Source organism: Scheffersomyces amazonensis (assembly GCF_036850825.1).
Source record: "Scheffersomyces amazonensis strain UFMG-HMD-26.3 chromosome Unknown RJT21scaffold_2, whole genome shotgun sequence".
Taxonomy (NCBI): domain Eukaryota; kingdom Fungi; phylum Ascomycota; class Pichiomycetes; order Serinales; family Debaryomycetaceae; genus Scheffersomyces; species Scheffersomyces amazonensis.
In genome coordinates, this window is record NW_027042742.1 from 240,666 (window position 1) to 259,136 (window position 18,471).

The window sequence follows — 18,471 nt, forward strand, 5'->3', positions numbered from 1 at the left end:
ATTTAATTATTTATTTATTTACTGTGTATATTTATAGACTATCCTGAAGCACTCGGATTACCACTCTATACTGTTCAAGTAATTGTAGAAATTGATCATAATCACTATGGAGCATATCAGTCAATTCAATACCTGATACTTTAGATACAATCAGTAATAGAATCCCATTGGTCAATCCCAACTGAAGCACTACCGATACAATCAATATAAATATTATTGAAATGTACGACTTGTTAGTTACAATCCTTAGGGCTTCTACTGTATACAAATATCCAATCAAATTTATAATAGATGCAGAAATAGATGTGGTATCATAAGGCCATATGAGCATTAGTATGGGGAATAATTTGATAGAACTGGATGTCAATACTGTGGATAAAAGCACACATGTTTGATAACCATACTGGAACTGATCCTTCAAGTTGATACTGGTAACGTGTCCCCAATTGAGTAAGTATCTAAAGAGGATAAGAATAGTGACATTCAGTACTATCTGTTCAATTAACACATTGGCAATAAAGTACAAGTACTGAATTGGTACACTCCGATTAAGGATATAGTGCATGGTAATAGTCGGCACTGATTTCCTCTCTTCATAGGCCCATTTTAAATATACTTCAAAGAGAATTATAAGCAATATGAATCGTAGCATCCTCTTATATCTCCAGACAAACAGATGCTGTGACTGACTTTCTGATCGTGACCGTGACAGTACTGCATCGCTCGTGTTTTTTGCCCTCACTACACCTACCGCGGGATCTTTGAGCATATCTGTTTCATTAACATTGTACGCCAAATGTCTATACGCGCGTTGTTTAAGCAACAACAAATCGATGAACAAGATGACATTATCATACTCAATATACTTATCAGCAATCTTACCACATCGATCACATATAGTCAACTTGATATAATCACTCTCGTATTTGGAATATAAACAATCGATGGTGGGATTTCCACATTCGATACAGAGCATAGCACTCGTTTGGTAACAGCACTTACCCTTTATTCTGATCACAATAAGGTAGACGTTATAAAATTTACGTGATAGTTGACACAACTGCGACCAACGCTGCGAATTTAAATTGACTAATACAAAGTTATACATACAAGAAATGAAATATAGAATGATATATAAAGTTACCAGAATATTCTGGGAGGCGCTATTTCAGGTACCTTACCCAATTCGAAGTGGCTGGCATTAAATGCTGCCACAATGGATGGATCTAAGTCGTCTACGACAATATTGGACGACTTAGTATCGGATGCAGTTTGAGATGCAGTCTGGATTGATGCAAATGGTGAAGCAGTAGTATTTGTAGAAGCAGTAGTTCCAAAGGCTGATGCATTGGTATTCCCAAATGGAGATGTAGTATTAGCTGAACCAAAGGGTGAAGCTATATTTGTATTTGTTCCTGACTTAAAGTCAAAGGCGGGCTTTTGACCGAATGCAGAATTTGTAGAATTAGTGTTGGCAGGTTGACCGAATACAGAATTTGAACTTATGGTATTATTATTAGCAGGTTGACCGAATGTAGAATTATTATTAGATGGTTGACCAAATGCAGATGTGGTATTCAGATTTGTAGTTGTAGAACCAAACGGTGATGGATTATTATTATTTAAAGCACCAAATGGAGATGATGCGGAGTTCGACTGACCAAATGTAGATGCTGCTCCGAAAGGTGATGTATTAGTGGCCGCAGTTGAACCAAATGGATTTGAAGTTGGGGCAGATGTTGATGCAAACGGATTTGCTGCTTGAGATCCAAATGCTGACACTGTACCAAACGGAGAAGTGGTTTTGTTGGCACTACCAAATGCTGAAGTATTGGAGCTTCCAAAGGCAGAACCCGTAGGTTGAGATCCAAATCCAGTTGATCCAAATGCAGAATTAGTATTTGTAGTATTTGATGAAGGACTTGCAGTGGAAGTGTTTCCAAAGGCTGAGCCAGTAGAGGCACCAAATCCACCAAAGCCTGTAGATCCAAATCCAGAAGATCCAAAGGCGGACCCTGACGAAGTCTTTAAACCAGAAGATCCAAATCCAGAAGATCCAAAGGCACCTGAAGTATTAGAGTTGGAAGTAGAACTAGTACTAGTACCGAAGGCACTCTTGCCAAATCCCGACGAGCCAAAGGAACCCTGGGCAGCAGGCTGTTGAGCACTAGATCCAAATCCACTGGACCCAAACGCCGAGGATGTGCCACTTCCAAATGGGTTCGATTGTCCAAACAGACTACTCCCAAACATATTTATAGTGTTACAGTCTTACTTATAGTAACAAATTGATGTATACCGAACAATGTTTATATACGAAAATTAATAAATTAATTTGTGCGCAATTTTACCAATGCGATGTATTAAACTATATAATTTATGAGTTTTCGCTTATTACCGTTTTACAATAATTAACCAATTGATTTATGTTCCGATTGCTCACACTAAAGGCCTGCTTATAAAGTCCCTTAAGTTCAGCGAGCACTTCATCTTTTGTTGTCGTCCCATCTACAATTTGTTGTAAAGATGTTTCTAATCTCTTTCTTAAGAATGGTTTAGATAATGATATATTATCAAAATCCATACCATCAAATCCTTCAATTAATCCCATACCTAATGGTGATGGAACAATTATTTCTCCCTTTTTTTTCTCTTTAACAACATAACCTCTATTAATAATTTTATCAATATGTTCAGCAATAGTAGCATCAGTTCCTATACCATTAGCATCCATTAATGCAATTAATTCTGTTTCTGTCATATAATTCGGAGCAGTAGTCTTACCTTCCTTTATAATACCACCAGTAATTGGTAAAACTTCTCCTTGAATAAATTTTGGTAATTGTTTAGAACTTTCCCATTTCTTATAAGTATAAATTTCTAAATAATTCTTTTCAGTAACCATTAATCCTGAACTTGTAAATGTTTCATCTCCCCATAGTAAAGTGGCTGAAGTTTGTTGACCTATAGCATCCTTTGAACAACATGCTAGAAATCTTCGTACAACATATTCATATACTTTTTTTTCATCGGCAGATGTTAATGTATTAATATTTACATAATTCACAGGATGAATAGGAGGATGCGCTTCATCATTCTTATTACCAGATCGAGCATTTTCAATTCCATTTGTGAGTAATCTTGAAGCATATTCACCCCATCTAGAATCAGATGTTTGTCTTTCAATAGTACCTTTAAAATCAAAAGTGGCCGGAAATGTATCTGTTTCAGTTCTAGGATATGATAAAAATCCTCTATTGTATAATTTTTCAGCTGCTTCTAAGGCTGCTTTAGCACTCATTTTAAAAAACATAGAACAATCCTTTTGTAATTCTACAGTAGTCAATGGTAAAGGTCGATAATTTGATCTTCTTTTCTGTTCTAGTTTAATGATTTTTCCATCTTTATGCTTCAAACATTCTTGATATAAGTTCATTACATATAAACGATCGAAAAAGTGACCTTTGGTCCAATTAAAGTTAGTTTTAACTCCATCTTTAGCAAGTTCAACTTGAATATGCCAAAACTTTTCTGGAGTAAAACTTTTAACTCTTTTATATCTATCTACCACAAATCCTAAAGTTGGAAATTGACAAGTTCCGTAAGATGCAACATCCTTTGCATCTATAACCAGTTTATTCTTTAATGCGTCCGTTAAAAGTCGAGTAAAACTAGCTCCAACTCTCAAGTCAAGTTCGATTCTACATGATACAGCATTAATAGCTTTCAAATCAAGAGTTACTGGATTTGCAGCTGCTTGAATAATATGAGATCTTTCTAAATGACTAAATCTACTTCTCCATATATTCTCAATGGCTAGTCGATTATTCCCCTTAGATGCTGCCTTAAATATTTCATAACCTATATATTCACCTTCTCTATCACAATCAGTCCAAATCATTAATTGACCTGAATTTCTAGCTTCATTAACAATATTATCAAATACATCTTGTTTCATAACTTTTTCAACTATTTCTGCATCAAATAATTTACCTGCAATACAATTCCCCCATTTATAAGCAGGAGGGAAGTCTACTCCAGTTAAATGTCCCACTACTGATGTCATAGTTACATCACACAGACCTTTTCTAGGAAAGTTAAATTTAAAGTCATAATTCTTAATGTACTTATTCTTAGAATTCCTAGTACGGAAATTCCCTCCACTCAAGATTCTACTTACTTCTTTCGCAATGGAAGGTTTTTCAGCTACACAAAGAATCTTCATATTATCATTATATTCAATCAATTACTAATAACTAATCTGCTGGTAACTAATTATTGGTAAAAGGTTTAGAACCCCATACTAAGAGGACGTGTCGCGTTTGTTTACAACGACATCTGTTACTGCGACATCCCCATCCCTCTCCATATACAGTACAGTATCTATGGAAACGGCAATGGCAATGGCAATGGCAATGACAAAAACTGAAAACTAAGTTATACTGGGAGTAGCAGTAATAGAGTAGGTCAGTAAGTGGTCAGTAAGAAGTTAGTTAGTGATGCGCTATAGTCTGGTGTGGTTCCTGTAGTGAAGCATTTCTCAGGTCACTTACTCATTGTGCTACTGATAAGCAGAGGTATGCCTTTTTTCTTTGTAGTAAGGTAACAGTAGTATCAGTAACACTATCAGTACCAGTGTCAGTACCAGTGCCAGTACTAGTATATAGTTGTAGCTCAAATGTCGTCGGACAGTAAGAACGTATTTGAGTCCATTAACTTGAACTCAGCGTTCATCTCTGTACCGCATTCATTAGAGCCAATTCAGTCAAGTCACTCGATCCCGCATTCGTTGTCAGGAACATCTGATGATAATGAAGATTTGGATCCTGCTGACTTCATATCGTCTGATTCTCCTCGTCAATTCCGTACTATTGGAGGTGAAGATACCAGTAATGAACATTCAATATTGAATACTAGTACTATACTTGGTGATAGTGATCGAAAGTCTCCATTACATGATAATGATAATGATAATGATAATGATAATGATAATTATCATGAATTGTTACTACCGGAACTACTTAATGAACCTCCATCTCCATTGTTGGGATCATTAAATCAACTGCAATTGCTTCAATCTGTTGTATTAGGCCGATTCCCTATTAATATTCATGAATTTGATATTAATATTAAGAAATCAACAGAAGAATCACCATTAGAATATTTAACGCAAAAGAATCAATTCTTAACTAATGAATTATTTAGTAATATAAGAATTCATAATAATCATTTATCAACGGGAGATGAAAATCTTAATCGAATAAGAAATATGATTGGACAAGATTTTGAACAATTATCAGAAAATTATTATTCATTAAATGAAATTTATAATAAAGATATAACTTATACAGAATCCTTATATTCTAGTTTTAAGAAATGGGATAATAATCGATTGAAAATATTATCGAAAATTCAAAATATTAAGAGTATTAATAATAAGCATGGAGCTAAATTAGCCGGATTATTAGATGAATCTAATGCAATTGATGAAGAAATATCTCAATTAGAAGCTCAATTACGTTCTTTAACTCAAAAGAAGAATGTTATTAATAAAGAAATTCAAGTAACAACCTCTGTTTTAGAAAGTAAAACTTCTAAATATGTTAATATGTTTAAATCTTTAGAAGTTCAAGGAAGAGAAGCCGTACAATTATTACTTCAAGCTAATGGTATACCTGAAACTGAACTGGAATCTGTATTAAAGTTTACTCCTGTAAAGGTTACATTTTTAGATAATTATAAATCAGAATCCAAATCGGTATTTACCCCTACGCCTCCTCCCCCACAACCAGAAGCAAAACCAGAAGCAAAACCAAAACCAACACCAAAACCAAAAGCAGAACCTATAGGAATGCAGCCATTCATAATTCCCGAACCTGAACCACAACCACAACCACTGAAAATACCCAAAGAAACCCAAGCAGAATGGAACCATGGCCATGGACCAACTGCATATGAAAAGGGATTTGCCGAAGGAACTCAACTGTCAATTAAACTTAAGAATAAATTAAATTCTGTTATTAAACTTCTCTTAAAATCATTACCAAGAACCGATAGTCCAGAAACTGTACCATCAGAAAGAATTCCACTGTATGATAATCCTATTATAGATGATAAATCTAATACTGTTACAGAAAAGCTTAATCTTGAACCTATTTTCAAATTATTACATCATAAATCTGAAGCATTAAATGATTTATTACTATCTACATCTCGTAAAGCAACTATATATCATGAATATAGTATTGCTTGGAAAGATATAATAGCCATTTTAAAATCTCAAGAACAGAATTTCCTGTTTCAAGTATCGAATTCTGTAAGTAATTCTGATCATTTAGCATCAAATGTTTGTCAAACATTAACCAGTACTATTAATCAGACTGTTACAGTTGTACGAGAGTTTAAGAATATCTTAAATGATAGTAGTACTACTACTACTAATCCCTTTAAAATAGTAGTCAATAATGAATTGGAGACTATACTTAAAGTGCTTCGATTAGTTTGTAAGGATAATAAGTATGAGAGAGAAGTAACCGAATTGACTAATCAACTTAAACTGATAGGGTTAGTATGAGTATAGTATATAATATAGGTGTAGTATATAATAAATATAGGTGTATTATATAATCAATATATGCAACGGATAACTATTTACGAGGACGTTTACGTTGAATAAAGATGGATGAAGAAGGTTTAGGAGGTCTGACCGTACCGGAATTAGAAGGAACTACGGGCTTACCATTCAGAGGTAAATAGCCGGAGTTGGAAGGCGTAGGCTGTGAACCTTTACCATTACTTGTACTAGTACTAGTACTATTGTCTTCCACCACAGGAGTACCAACTCTTGAACCAGGGAGGACACCTGACTTACTTGGACGAGGTACATTAGACTGAGTCTGTGACTGAGTCTGAGTCTGAGGAGGTACATTGGCAATGTACACCTTCAGTTTAGGCTTTGGTTTGAGCGAGTTGGGTGTAGGTCTATTGAGAGAATTGGGGGTAGGCTTTGGAGCAAGAGATGTTGTTGTGGGTTTTGGAAGGATCTTAGTCACTGGTGCAGTTGCTGCAATAGGAGTAGGAGTATGTGTAGGCGTAGGAGTAGCACCTGCACTCACCCCATCAGTCCTACCATAAGACTTATCAGGGAGTCTCTCATAATTGAATACTGACAGAACCTTAGGTTCTGGTTTCTTAGGTTCTGGTTTCTTCTTAGAAGACTGTTTATCTGACTTATGTTTCTTATTGGCTGTCTGGTCTACTTCAATCTTTCTCTTAGGTAAACTAGCTAAAAATCCTGGTCGAGCTTCAATAACACTACTTCGAGATTTAGCATCTTCGATAAGTCTTTTCCATACTCCATTTCTACTTAAAGATTCGATATTTCCAAGAATCCAAAGTGTAGTTCTAGCTCTAGTTAATGCTACATTCATCCGTCGAATATCCGATAAGAATCCAACATTCCCTGTCTCACTAGCTCGAACACAACTCATAATAATAATTTCCTTTTCTTGACCTTGAAATCCATCTACCGTATTAAAATCAATTTGAGAAAAGATTAATTTCCCATACTTTCTTACAAAGATATCCTTAATAACTTTAATTTGTTCCTTATAAGGAGATATAATACCAATTCTACCAGCAAATTCACCTTCAGGCATCATATTCATTAATTTCTCAACTAATTCTAAAGTAACTCTTGCTTCAGTTTGATTAAATAATGATCGAGATAATTCGTTTCTTTCATGTTTCCCACTAATATTAAATAATTGATAAGCTGAAAGTTGAGGAATTTCATGCCATGGACGATTATTCTTTTCTAACATTCCTTCTCCATCGTGTAATTTAGAATTATAAAATTCTCGACTGGGGAAGGCAGAAATATTGGGATGCATTCTATATTGCACATCTAAAAGATAAATTGAATTTGGGTGATTCTGTTGAATTCTTACAAATAATGATTGATCATAATGAAGATCGGCTGCCGCTTTAGATATGACCGTGGGAGGTAATTGATTGGGATCTCCAACCATAATACATTTCTTACATCCATATCGTAAGGGGATAATGGCTGATAATTCTACACATTGACAAGCTTCATCAATAATGACTTGTTCGAATTTAATTCCCAAATTAGCCAACATCTCGACGGCTGAACCAGAAAGGGTGGCACAAATGATTTGTGCACCATTAAGAATTTTAGCTTGAATAACTCTTCTTTCATATTCTCGAGCTCGATGAACTTTGGAAGATTTCTCTCTTTGTTCATCCAATTGTCGAGCCAATTGATTTCTTTGACGTCTTAAAGTATGAAACTCTTCTTCTAATTTAGCTACTTCAGCTTCTCCTAAATCTGTACCTTCTTCTTGCATTTTCAATTCAATCCGTTTAATCTCTTCTGAACATTTCACAAGATTAGGCCGAAGATTTGTATCGATGGTTATATCCAATGATCGAGCTTGTAATTCTTTATCTGTTTGTTCTTCTAAGGTTAAATCTCGAACGGCTGCATTGATAACATCACTTCTTCCAAGTCTTACAACTTTAGGACTAAAATGCTGACCATCGGCATTAAATACTCCACTTCTTAACCGTAATACTAATTCATCTACGGCTGCATTACTTGGAGCACACACCAATATCTTTGTTGGAGTTGCTGGAGTTCCTGGAGCTTTAGAATCAGGAATATTAATTACATTCTCCTTATAAGATTTACTTAATGAATATCCCACAATCCCTAAAATAGTCTTGGTTTTACCTGTTCCTGGAGGACCTTGAATTAATGAAAATCCTCGAGAATTATAAGTTCCAAGTACAGCTTTAGCTTGAGACATATTTAAATCATAAGTCTTCATTGCCTTAGTAGCTTCAGTATCAGATATAGGGATCACTGGTCCGGGTTCTGCTCGAATAATATCATCATATAAATCATAATATTCAAGACCCTTAAGGGATGTATACTCTCTTTCTGCCGTAATCATTTGCATAACTTTCATAGCAAGGATTTGGGATTGAGGAGTTAATACTCCTACCATTGGACCCGAGGGATATACTCTTATAGTTATATCGAAATATTCTGCATTAGCCAGTTTAATTTCTCGAACTTTGGCAAGACATGTCTTTGAAGTAGGAGACTTTAAGTATCTACCTAATTCATTTTTATTAGGAGAATCCTTAACAAATCCTAATACAAGTAAATCGGATTCTCCAACTTTCCTATCCGCCAATATTGATTTCTTTACCGATGCATAAATATCAAAGAATCCATCTACTGTAGTTCTACTTCCCACAAGTATTTCAAATGGAGTTTCTACCGTAGTATTCTTTACCGATTGAATTTGCAGCCATAATTCTAACATATATAAAGGTTCAATAGCCTTAACATATTCCTTAGCATTATCATATTCTGATTTAGTTTCTTGATATATACTTATATCACTCGTAGGATATTGATCATTGGATGTATAATTCCATCGAAGGATAGTAGAATATAAAGGCTTTAAACTTACATTAAGTCTAGCTCTCATTCTTTCTTCTTCTTTCTTAGCCAAATCAATCTTAACTTTTTCTTTAACTACGGGTTGACCCTTCATATCAATTTCAATCACTTTCTTCTTTTTAGTATAGAATAAATCAGAAGTATCCACATCCAATTCACTATCGGAACTATCTGATTTATTATTATTATTATTATTATTTCGATGCTTTAAACTATTAAGTGATCGACCTATTGACACTACGGGTGGAGCCACTTGTTGTCGTTTACTATTAAATCCGGCGGGTCGAGGTGGAGCGGGAGTAACTGTACTAATAGGTTTCTTAATAGGAATTATAGGACTTCTGGACGATTGAAGATCCTTTCGAATGGCTTCTAAACTACCCGATTTAAACTTCTTGGGTTCAGGAGCTACGGGAACTTCTTTAGTCATTTCCACAAATTTGCCTAAAGTCTGTTGTTTAAGTTGACTTCTTGGTTTAGTTGATTGTGATTGTGATTGTGATGGTTTAGACTCATCATCAGACACCATTTCAATGACTTCTCGCAGAGGTGTAGCCGTTCTGGATCTCAGTAATTTGGTTTCCAATTCTATTCTTTCCACAATTTCAGGACTAAATGCTCGAGTCACTGATAAGATATCATTTCTCTGTTGTTCATTCAATTTATTATTGAATTTCTTATACTTTGTCCCGAATTTAGTACATGATTCAATGAATTTATCATCCACCGTAAATTTCAATTCTTTAGCTAAATTAAAGGCTCGAATCATAAGTTCAAGACATGAATTAAGTAAAGTAGGATCACCTAATCTTAACCAAAATACTGCATTACTGGCAGAACCCATAAATACTTGAAATAACTCTTCCCATTCCAGTTGATCTATACCGGAAATAATAAATCGATAAGAATCTAATAATAAATGACTACAATCTAATACATCTCGAGTGAATTCAAGTAATTCTTCTAAATGATAAGTAGTTGCCCATTCAAAAGTTCTTTTAAAGATCATCAGAAGGAAATACCAGAAATTCTTCCATAATTGAATCACTTCCTTTTGATATTTAACTGATTCAGAATTAGTTACAAGAACTCCAAGTGAAGGATCCATTAATGCCTTTAAGATATCCATAATAATCCTTACACCTTTAGGACATGGTTCATAATTCCTTAAAGATATTAAACAAGTAATATTAATTTGTATAGCATCAATATTCTCCTTTAAATAAGTTCCAAGTAATTGTTGAATAGCTTCTAATCTTCCGACTCCCATATCAGATACATGATAAAATACTTCTGTGGCTGCTTGATTAACTAATGGATTAAATGTACAAGCCCAAATGGATCGTAACACTTGTGAATCTGAAAACATCGTTCTAACCATCAGTTGATTGGCTAAAGTAAGTCGATTAAGTAATTGTTTAACTGGTTCAAAGATTCTTAATACATTTTCATTATGATGAATCCGAGCATTTAAATAATGTTTATCTAATCCATCATTCTTTGATGAAGTGAATTTAGTTATCCAACCAATTTCTCGTAAGGATTTAATCATTTTAATAGAAATATCATAATTTGTAAAGAATCGAGTCAGAACAAAGCTATCCCATAATAATGGGAATATATCAAATGATGTTGGAGTTATATTTTGGGAGAATAAATAAGTATTATGAGCCAATAAGGCCAAATCATATTTAAAACAATTGGAAATTAATGTAGAACCTAAATTAGCACTTTTACCAGAATTCCTTATAGTTTCAATTATAATTGGATCACAATAAGTATCTATAACTGCTCTAATTTCTCGAACTTTTAATAAATTTAAGGAGAAATCTTCATGTCTAAAGTCTCCAATTTCAAAATTATCAAATGAATATGATAATACATTAATGGCTATAGTTCTTAATATACTTTCTCGTTGATTTCTTATATCTGAAGCTAAAGTTGATTGAGTATTGGTAGTATTATTTATACTATTTTTAAATAAAAATGTTACAATTCTAATGGTAGTAGATATTACTTGATTAGGAGGAATTGTCGATAAAATTGTATAAAACCATCGAGTAATTTCTTGTAAAGTCCATTCATCAATATCATTAATTTCCGTCGGAGATGTAGTTAATAATGTACGATATTCATCATTAATTAATGTATTATCTAAGATTTGTTTAAATTGTAATTGACCCGTAAATTGCCAAAACTCTTGACCAAATCGTTCTAATAAACTATTAAAAACTCGAAATAATTGAGGAATTGATACGACTTCAAATGACATAATATAATTTAATAATAATCTCATAGGAGGATAAAGTCGAATATTTCTTGCCCGTCCAACAATATCGGCATCTCTTAAAGTATTAAATCGTTTAAATGCTTCATTATCAAGAATTTCAATTAATTGTTCAACCACATTCCAAAATAATATACTATTCTGTTTAGTATAGAATTTTTGATCTTCAATTCTATATAAATGGATGCAAAATTCTTCTACAATGAATTCTTCAATCATATCATTAGTTGCCAAATATTTCTTAGTTATAAGGGCTTTAAACCATAAATTGGCCCAAGATTTACCTTGATGAGTTCCTTCAAATGATAAATAAAATAGTCCTGGTAATAATTTTAATGGTAAGGGAGATTTTTTATGAGATACTAAATAATTAGTTACGGTTGTAAAACAATTTCTTAATGTCAGACTTGATCTTAATACTGCTGGATTATATAAACATATTAAAATAGTTTCATCTAATTGTTCATTAATAATTATTTCTTCTTTATCAAATATTATATCTGCTAATGGTTGAAGAGTTGGTAAAAGAAATGAAACTTCCCATTCATAAATTAAATTCATAAATAATTCTACGGTATTTAAATTTATCTTTCTATCGTTAATAAAATTCCACTTTAATTGACTTTTACCTCGAGTATAATGAATTAAACAATCTTCACAATTTCGTATACTTGATTCCATTTTAGGTTTAATACTTTCTAACACATCATTCTTAGGATATGAAAATAACGTTAATGCATGAGTAGAGATGGGGAACATATAAGGATCACAGAACCAATGTCTACCCCAATGATTTATTCTAAGATATTTCATACAATTAGTTATAACTAACTCTTGCATACTATTATTTCCGGCTTCATGATGTGATTGATTTATGGCTCGTACGAGCTCTTCAAACCCTTCTGGGATCTTTCGACTGGCTTCCATGGTACCAGGCTACTTTCACCACTTATCCAGTAGCTTTACTTCTCAATCAGATACCACTACTAACTAATAAGCTTAGAAAGTTTGAAGTTTACAAAGAGATGGGGCCTGCCTGATTTAGCGAGTGTCTGATGCCGCGGCGAGTCCGACGCGCTAGAAAAAAAAATTTAGTGAGCTGAATACTGAGAAAGTTACTGAGTGAGTTACTGAGTACTGAGTACTGAGTACTAAGTGAGTACCAACTTCTTGTATATTATAATAACGCTATGTCTATATCTAATATTTTAGAGGCAACTATCCAATCTTCACCGGTTTGCCAACATCGAGTCATAATTTGTAGTCCCTTAAGGGCATTGACATTGCCCATCTCTATCAATTTAGTAAATCTATCATGAAAGAATTGTCTCATATCTTCATCAAGAGTTTCGCAGCCAGCTGAAAATGAACAAAATATTGTACATACATCAGCTGGTGATTTAGAAGCAAAATTATCTTTAGCGGTATTACCAATCCCATTAGCAAGTTGTTGAACTAATGGAGAATCTCGAGGAATCTTTAATACTCGTCTATATAAATTAAGTATTCCCATATCACAAAAACTCTTATTAGTACATCGTAAAATATTATCCTGTTCTATTAAATTAGTTAAATTTGGTGGTGAATTACTATTGGTTTGTTTCTTCTTCTTTTGAATCTTATAATCCATAATCTTATCGAGCTTCTTTTGTCTTCTTCGTTCTCCTTCTTCATATGCTTTCATTAATTTTTCTTTACATTCAAGTGCTTTAGTAATAATTTCTACTGGTAATGTAGAACTATCTCCTCCATTTAATTCAAGAAAATTATTAGTCTTTCTTATTAAAAGGGCTATTTCAGTAAAATGTGGTAAAAATTTAACATCAAATCCAAGTAAATGATCAATATCTCGTTTAGGATTAACTACACTTTGTTCTAATCTTTCTATTTCATTAATAGTAGCCACTGATTCGGCAGGAGCATAAGCATTAATATCATCTTTAATTGATAAATAATTATGAGAATTCCGCGTGGCAGATAACGCTCCTATAACATCAACATAAACAAACCATCTCATTAAAAAGAATGTTATATCACTTTCTGTTCCTGTATTTGAAGAATGAGATGAATCATCATTAGAATTCTTTTCTAAACTTCTTCTTCTTGCCATAATGATTTGTCTGGCCCCAATCGTATGTGCTCTATGTCTATCAAAATCTTTAGAATGAAATACTTCATAACATGAAAGAAGTAATACAGTTGCTAATGTTGAATCAGCTGTAGCACTATGTTTATCCTTTAATAATCTTAAAAGTTCATTACATGATCGTGCTAATAATTGATCAGTTACAATGGCAGGGGTATCATTTGAACTAATCAAATTTGATCTTAATTTAGCTGAAAAGGCTAATAAGGTAGTTAAAATTGATGGATATTCCATAGCCATTTGTGGTAAAAGAATTTTAAATGGATTATCTGTATATACATGAGCAGGAGCAGGAACTAAATGATCTGCCGCTACATTAACCCAAAAATGCATTAAATTCCTATAAAATGGAACTTGTAATAAGATTTCTGGTAATGGAGTAATCAGTGGAGGTATGGTTGAAAAAAGTTCTTCAGGAGTTATTATACGTTGCTCATTTGAATTTTGAATAGTCATCAGTAGTATTTCCGAATCTAAAGGTTCTTGTTCTTCTTCATCAAAATCAGTAATTTTATTGGACGATGCCTGTATCCACTTATGAGAGATTGGAGAATTGAATACATCTCCCAAAAAGTTGGGCAGTTGACGAGGTAAATAAGCTTCAATTCTTCTTATATCTTCAGAATAATTACTTAAAATATCTTCATCTAATTCATTATTATTAGGATCAACTAAGGTCTGCATTGGTGTAGTACTCTTTTTCATGGGAGATGGAATATTTTCTCGATTTTCTACATCGATATTTGATAATACAAAGTTATTAAATATTCCTGAATTTTGAAGATGGAAATGTTGTCCACCATTAGTGATCTTTTCTAAAGCATTGGATAAACTTTCAATTCCATCAGAAATATCAGGCATATTCTCAAGAAAGAATGGTGATGTAGATTGAAGGATTTGCTTTGAATCTTTATCTAAGTCATCTACTTCTTGTTTGATTGATATTTTAGACTCTATGGCATTATCAGAGAAGCCATAATCATGTACTTGACGAGGTACTTCATTATCACTTAAGATTGAATCACCACCCGGAGTTAGAAATGATGGAGGTGATTGGACTGTGGGTGGACTATTGGAAGTATTAACTAATTGTATGACTCTTCGTTTGTTGGATTTGTTCTGAATATACTCTAATGAATCATTACCCCTCTTCATGGATTCACTTGAACTTACATTATAGGGGGAGAAAGTACTATATGAATTAGAATTAGATAGTACTGTAGCTTCAGAATCTATACGTTCAACCACTAATTCTTCATGATCAGTATCGGATTCAAGTTTTATTCGGAAATTATATTGATGCAGTTGATGATTCTGATTTACGGTTGACTCATTATTAAATGTTATAGGCGTTGAATAAGGATCTTTCTTTCGTTTAGACGCATCCTTATATGGTCTACCACCCCAAGTTAATTTTATAGAATAATCACAATCGGTCTTGGTCTTTAAACAATATGAGCAACTAGGCTTATTTTCATCACATTTAATCTTTAACCTCTTACAGTTATGACAACCATTCCGACTCCTTCGAATCTTCTTTTTAGTATCCATTCTATTATATAATCTATAACTTATACTTATAATACTTTTCACTACTTCAAATACTCTGGTTCTAAAATTTCACAAGGTTTAAATGCCTACACCGGGGATTATCACCATACAGGAAAGAAACGTTCTTATCTATTGACTCAACTTTTTTATTCAAATCAATCTACTGAGTATATACTATTAAATTGATGCGACTACTGACATAACCCACGCGAACTTTACTTTATATATCCTGAAATGATTCTTTAACATCATTATCAAGAAGTCCACCAGATTTACGTTCGGTATTTTTTTCAACGTATTTCTTACCAAATAAAATTCCAAGTAATCGATCATACAATCTATATAAATAACCAGCTAAAATTAATAAACCACCAAGTATAGTTGCTAATTTAGCAACAAATTGTATAAATGGTAATCTTCTTTCAATTATTATTAATTTTATTGGTTCAAAATCATAACGGAAATAAATTCCTGGAATATCCAATTTATTAGGATCTTTAATATTACATACATGTTGACTTTCTGTTAATGCATATTGATTAGTATCAATTATTAATCCTAATCTTTGATAAAGAGTTGGTACAACTTTAGTATGATATTTATAAGCTTGAAGATTTTCTTCTGTTGTTTTACCAGTTGCATCTAAAGGATTATTAATAAACGGATAAAATTCTCCAAATGAAAATTCTTGAATTAAATGAGTAAAATTTAATGCTTCAACTGGGACATGAGCTCTATCTCTATATCCATAACCCTTTGCAGTTATATGAAAATCACCTTTAACTTGATTAACTGGAATTGATCCAAATATATGACAAGCAGGTGCACCTTCATTAATTCTAGCACCTTCAATTCTAAATTCTGCTCTCATAGATTCTCTCATAATTTCATCTAATTCAGGAGTATCATGAGCATCATTTGGATTATTAATTTTAAATCCTTCTGGTATAAAGAAATTAAGTCCTTCAAAATTTAAAGTTTCTCCTGCTAAATATCGATCTCTTGTTAAATCTAATACATTAGTATGAAGAAATTCACATGGCATTGCTACCAACATATCTACATTAATAAATAAATTAGATTTAATTTCATCATCAACTGTAAATTGTCTATCTACATATCCTCCAAGGAATCCTCCAATTTCTACCCATACAATTAACAATCCAACAAAGATTGTCATTAAAGTAGAAAATCCTCCTCTTTGAGATCGTACAGTATGTTGTGAATCCACTTTAGGAAACGCATCAAACGTTCGAACTCTACTAGTAAATCCGTCCATCCTCTTGTTACTTTGTAAATTTAATAACCTTTAATAACTTTTCATATTAATATCGTTCGTTCAATCTTGCTGGCATTAAATATCTCCATAGTTAATTTGTTCGCACTGTTGCGGTATGGATGTACATCCTTTATACCGAACTTTGCACCCACTACCCGATGAAGATGACTAAGTTCAACTCCATAATATATTCTGTAATCTTTTATATTTACTAACTAAAGGGTGGTTATGATGAGCTAAAATGGCGCATATAGCCCCGAACAATGACATTATTTCAGATGAGGTTATAGTTTTCTCTGAAGATCCTCGAATTCAGGAATTACAATCATGTCAAGTGATATTCCCCAATCTTGATATTGATTATGGAGGATTAAAAGGATGTTTAGCTATACCATTTACTATTGAACATGGGTTAGATATTAATTTATCTGTAAATTCTAAAGTTACTGAAACGGTTAAACTTCATAATTTACCAGCTATGATATTAAATTTTCAATTACCAGAAGAATATCCTGATGATAAACCTCCAAAATTATATATTAAATGTAATTTACTTACATCAAATCGTATTAAACAATTAGAATTGGCATTATATGATATATGGAATGATATGAAAGATCATGTATTATTTTCAATGATAGATTATCTTCATGATAGAATTCAAAATCATGTAATGGATTTAATTGCTAATCCTTATGAAATAATAGATGCTCAAACTTATTTGGAACTTATAAATTTTGATAGAACTATTAAACAACAAGAGTTTGAAAATAAAACTTTTTCATGTGAGATTTGTCAACAAGATTATAAAGGTATAAAATGTGAAATTATTGAATCATGTGGTCATGTATTTTGTAATGATTGTTTATATGATTATTTTTCATCTTGTATAATAAGTGGAGATGTATCTAAAATTCATTGTCCTGATTTTGAATGTACTAAGAAATATGTGGAAAATAATAAGAAATTAGTGGATCTGACTAAATCTCAATTAAATCCTCTTCAAATAAATCAAATTATGAAATCTTTATTATTACCTACTTTATCTATAAATTTCTTATCTAAAGTATTACTTCGAGATAAATCACAAGATTTAGTTAAAAGATATTATACATTATTTAAAGAAGAAAGGTATGATTTAATCAGTAATATATTTCCTCATAGACTTATACCATGTCCAAGAACAGGATGTGAAGAGAAAATCTTTCGAGAGAATATGTTAGATAATTTAATGAAATGTCCTAAATGTAAATATGCCTTTTGTGCCAATTGCTTTCATTCATATCATGGAGATTATAAACCTTGTGCAACAATCGCTGGTTCAGATTGGTATAATGGAGTTAATGTTGAACATATTAAAATATATATGGAACTGTCAGAAACTGATCCTGAATATATTTCAATTGCATCTCATTATGGTAAGAAAAAGATGTTAAGAGTGGTTAAAGAATATGAAATGGATTTATTATTCAAACAATTCAAAGAAGAAAATGATGTTTGTGATTGTCCAAAATGTAAAACTCCTATAGAAAGAATTGATGGATGTAATAAAATGGAATGTAAACGTTGTTTAAGTAGTTTTTGTTTCTTATGTGGAGAATCAATTCATGATTATAGTCATTTTAACGAACCTTCATCAAATTGTTATAATCTTTTATTCTTTGGAGCTCCTGGACATGATGAAATTGTCTGGTAGTTACATAATTATATAA

General features: G+C 32.5%; 8 protein-coding genes across 8 annotated transcripts; 2 read left to right on the forward strand and 6 right to left on the reverse strand. All coding sequences in view use genetic code 12, as the record gives it.

Moving 5' to 3' along the window:
- Window positions 1–31: 31 nt before the first annotated feature.
- ARV1 (sterol homeostasis protein) lies at window positions 32–976 on the reverse strand (the record flags this gene model as incomplete). Its single annotated transcript, XM_064880069.1, has 1 exon — window positions 32–976. The coding sequence occupies one exon, from the start codon at window positions 974–976 to the stop codon at window positions 32–34; it is 945 nt and encodes a 314-aa protein (XP_064739070.1).
- A 164-nt stretch (window positions 977–1,140) lies between these two features.
- Window positions 1,141–2,253, reverse strand: RJT21DRAFT_1732 (FG-nucleoporin; the record flags this gene model as incomplete). The annotated part of the gene is made up of 1 exon (XM_064883558.1): window positions 1,141–2,253. One exon carries the CDS (start codon window positions 2,251–2,253, stop codon window positions 1,141–1,143), a length of 1,113 nt encoding a protein of 370 aa, XP_064739071.1.
- Window positions 2,254–2,337: 84 nt separating this feature from the next.
- RJT21DRAFT_118334 (DNA topoisomerase 3) lies at window positions 2,338–4,267 on the reverse strand. The gene has a single exon (XM_064881000.1). The coding sequence runs from the start codon at window positions 4,223–4,225 to the stop codon at window positions 2,378–2,380; it is 1,848 nt and encodes a 615-aa protein (XP_064739072.1). The 5' UTR covers window positions 4,226–4,267; the 3' UTR covers window positions 2,338–2,377.
- Window positions 4,268–4,969: 702 nt separating this feature from the next.
- RJT21DRAFT_118336 (uncharacterized protein) lies at window positions 4,970–6,593 on the forward strand. The gene has a single exon (XM_064881001.1). It carries the CDS (start codon window positions 5,270–5,272, stop codon window positions 6,572–6,574), a length of 1,305 nt encoding a protein of 434 aa, XP_064739073.1. The 5' UTR covers window positions 4,970–5,269; the 3' UTR covers window positions 6,575–6,593.
- On the reverse strand, window positions 6,594–12,830 carry SEN1 (putative DNA/RNA helicase). Its single transcript, XM_064882802.1, has one exon. The coding sequence runs from the start codon at window positions 12,708–12,710 to the stop codon at window positions 6,648–6,650; it is 6,063 nt and encodes a 2,020-aa protein (XP_064739074.1). The 5' UTR covers window positions 12,711–12,830; the 3' UTR covers window positions 6,594–6,647.
- A 50-nt stretch (window positions 12,831–12,880) lies between these two features.
- Window positions 12,881–15,480, reverse strand: ZCF32 (Zcf32p; the record flags this gene model as incomplete). Its single annotated transcript, XM_064883229.1, has 3 exons — window positions 12,881–14,361; window positions 14,491–14,793; window positions 15,253–15,480. The coding sequence occupies 3 exons, from the start codon at window positions 15,478–15,480 to the stop codon at window positions 12,961–12,963; spliced, it is 1,932 nt and encodes a 643-aa protein (XP_064739075.1). The 3' UTR covers window positions 12,881–12,960.
- An 83-nt stretch (window positions 15,481–15,563) lies between these two features.
- On the reverse strand, window positions 15,564–16,849 carry RJT21DRAFT_19008 (uncharacterized protein). Its single transcript, XM_064883642.1, has one exon. It carries the CDS (start codon window positions 16,757–16,759, stop codon window positions 15,701–15,703), a length of 1,059 nt encoding a protein of 352 aa, XP_064739076.1. The 5' UTR covers window positions 16,760–16,849; the 3' UTR covers window positions 15,564–15,700.
- Window positions 16,850–17,000: 151 nt separating this feature from the next.
- RJT21DRAFT_1738 (RBR-type E3 ubiquitin transferase) lies at window positions 17,001–18,455 on the forward strand (the record flags this gene model as incomplete). The annotated part of the gene is made up of 1 exon (XM_064883561.1): window positions 17,001–18,455. The coding sequence occupies one exon, from the start codon at window positions 17,001–17,003 to the stop codon at window positions 18,453–18,455; it is 1,455 nt and encodes a 484-aa protein (XP_064739077.1).
- Window positions 18,456–18,471: the final 16 nt, after the last annotated feature.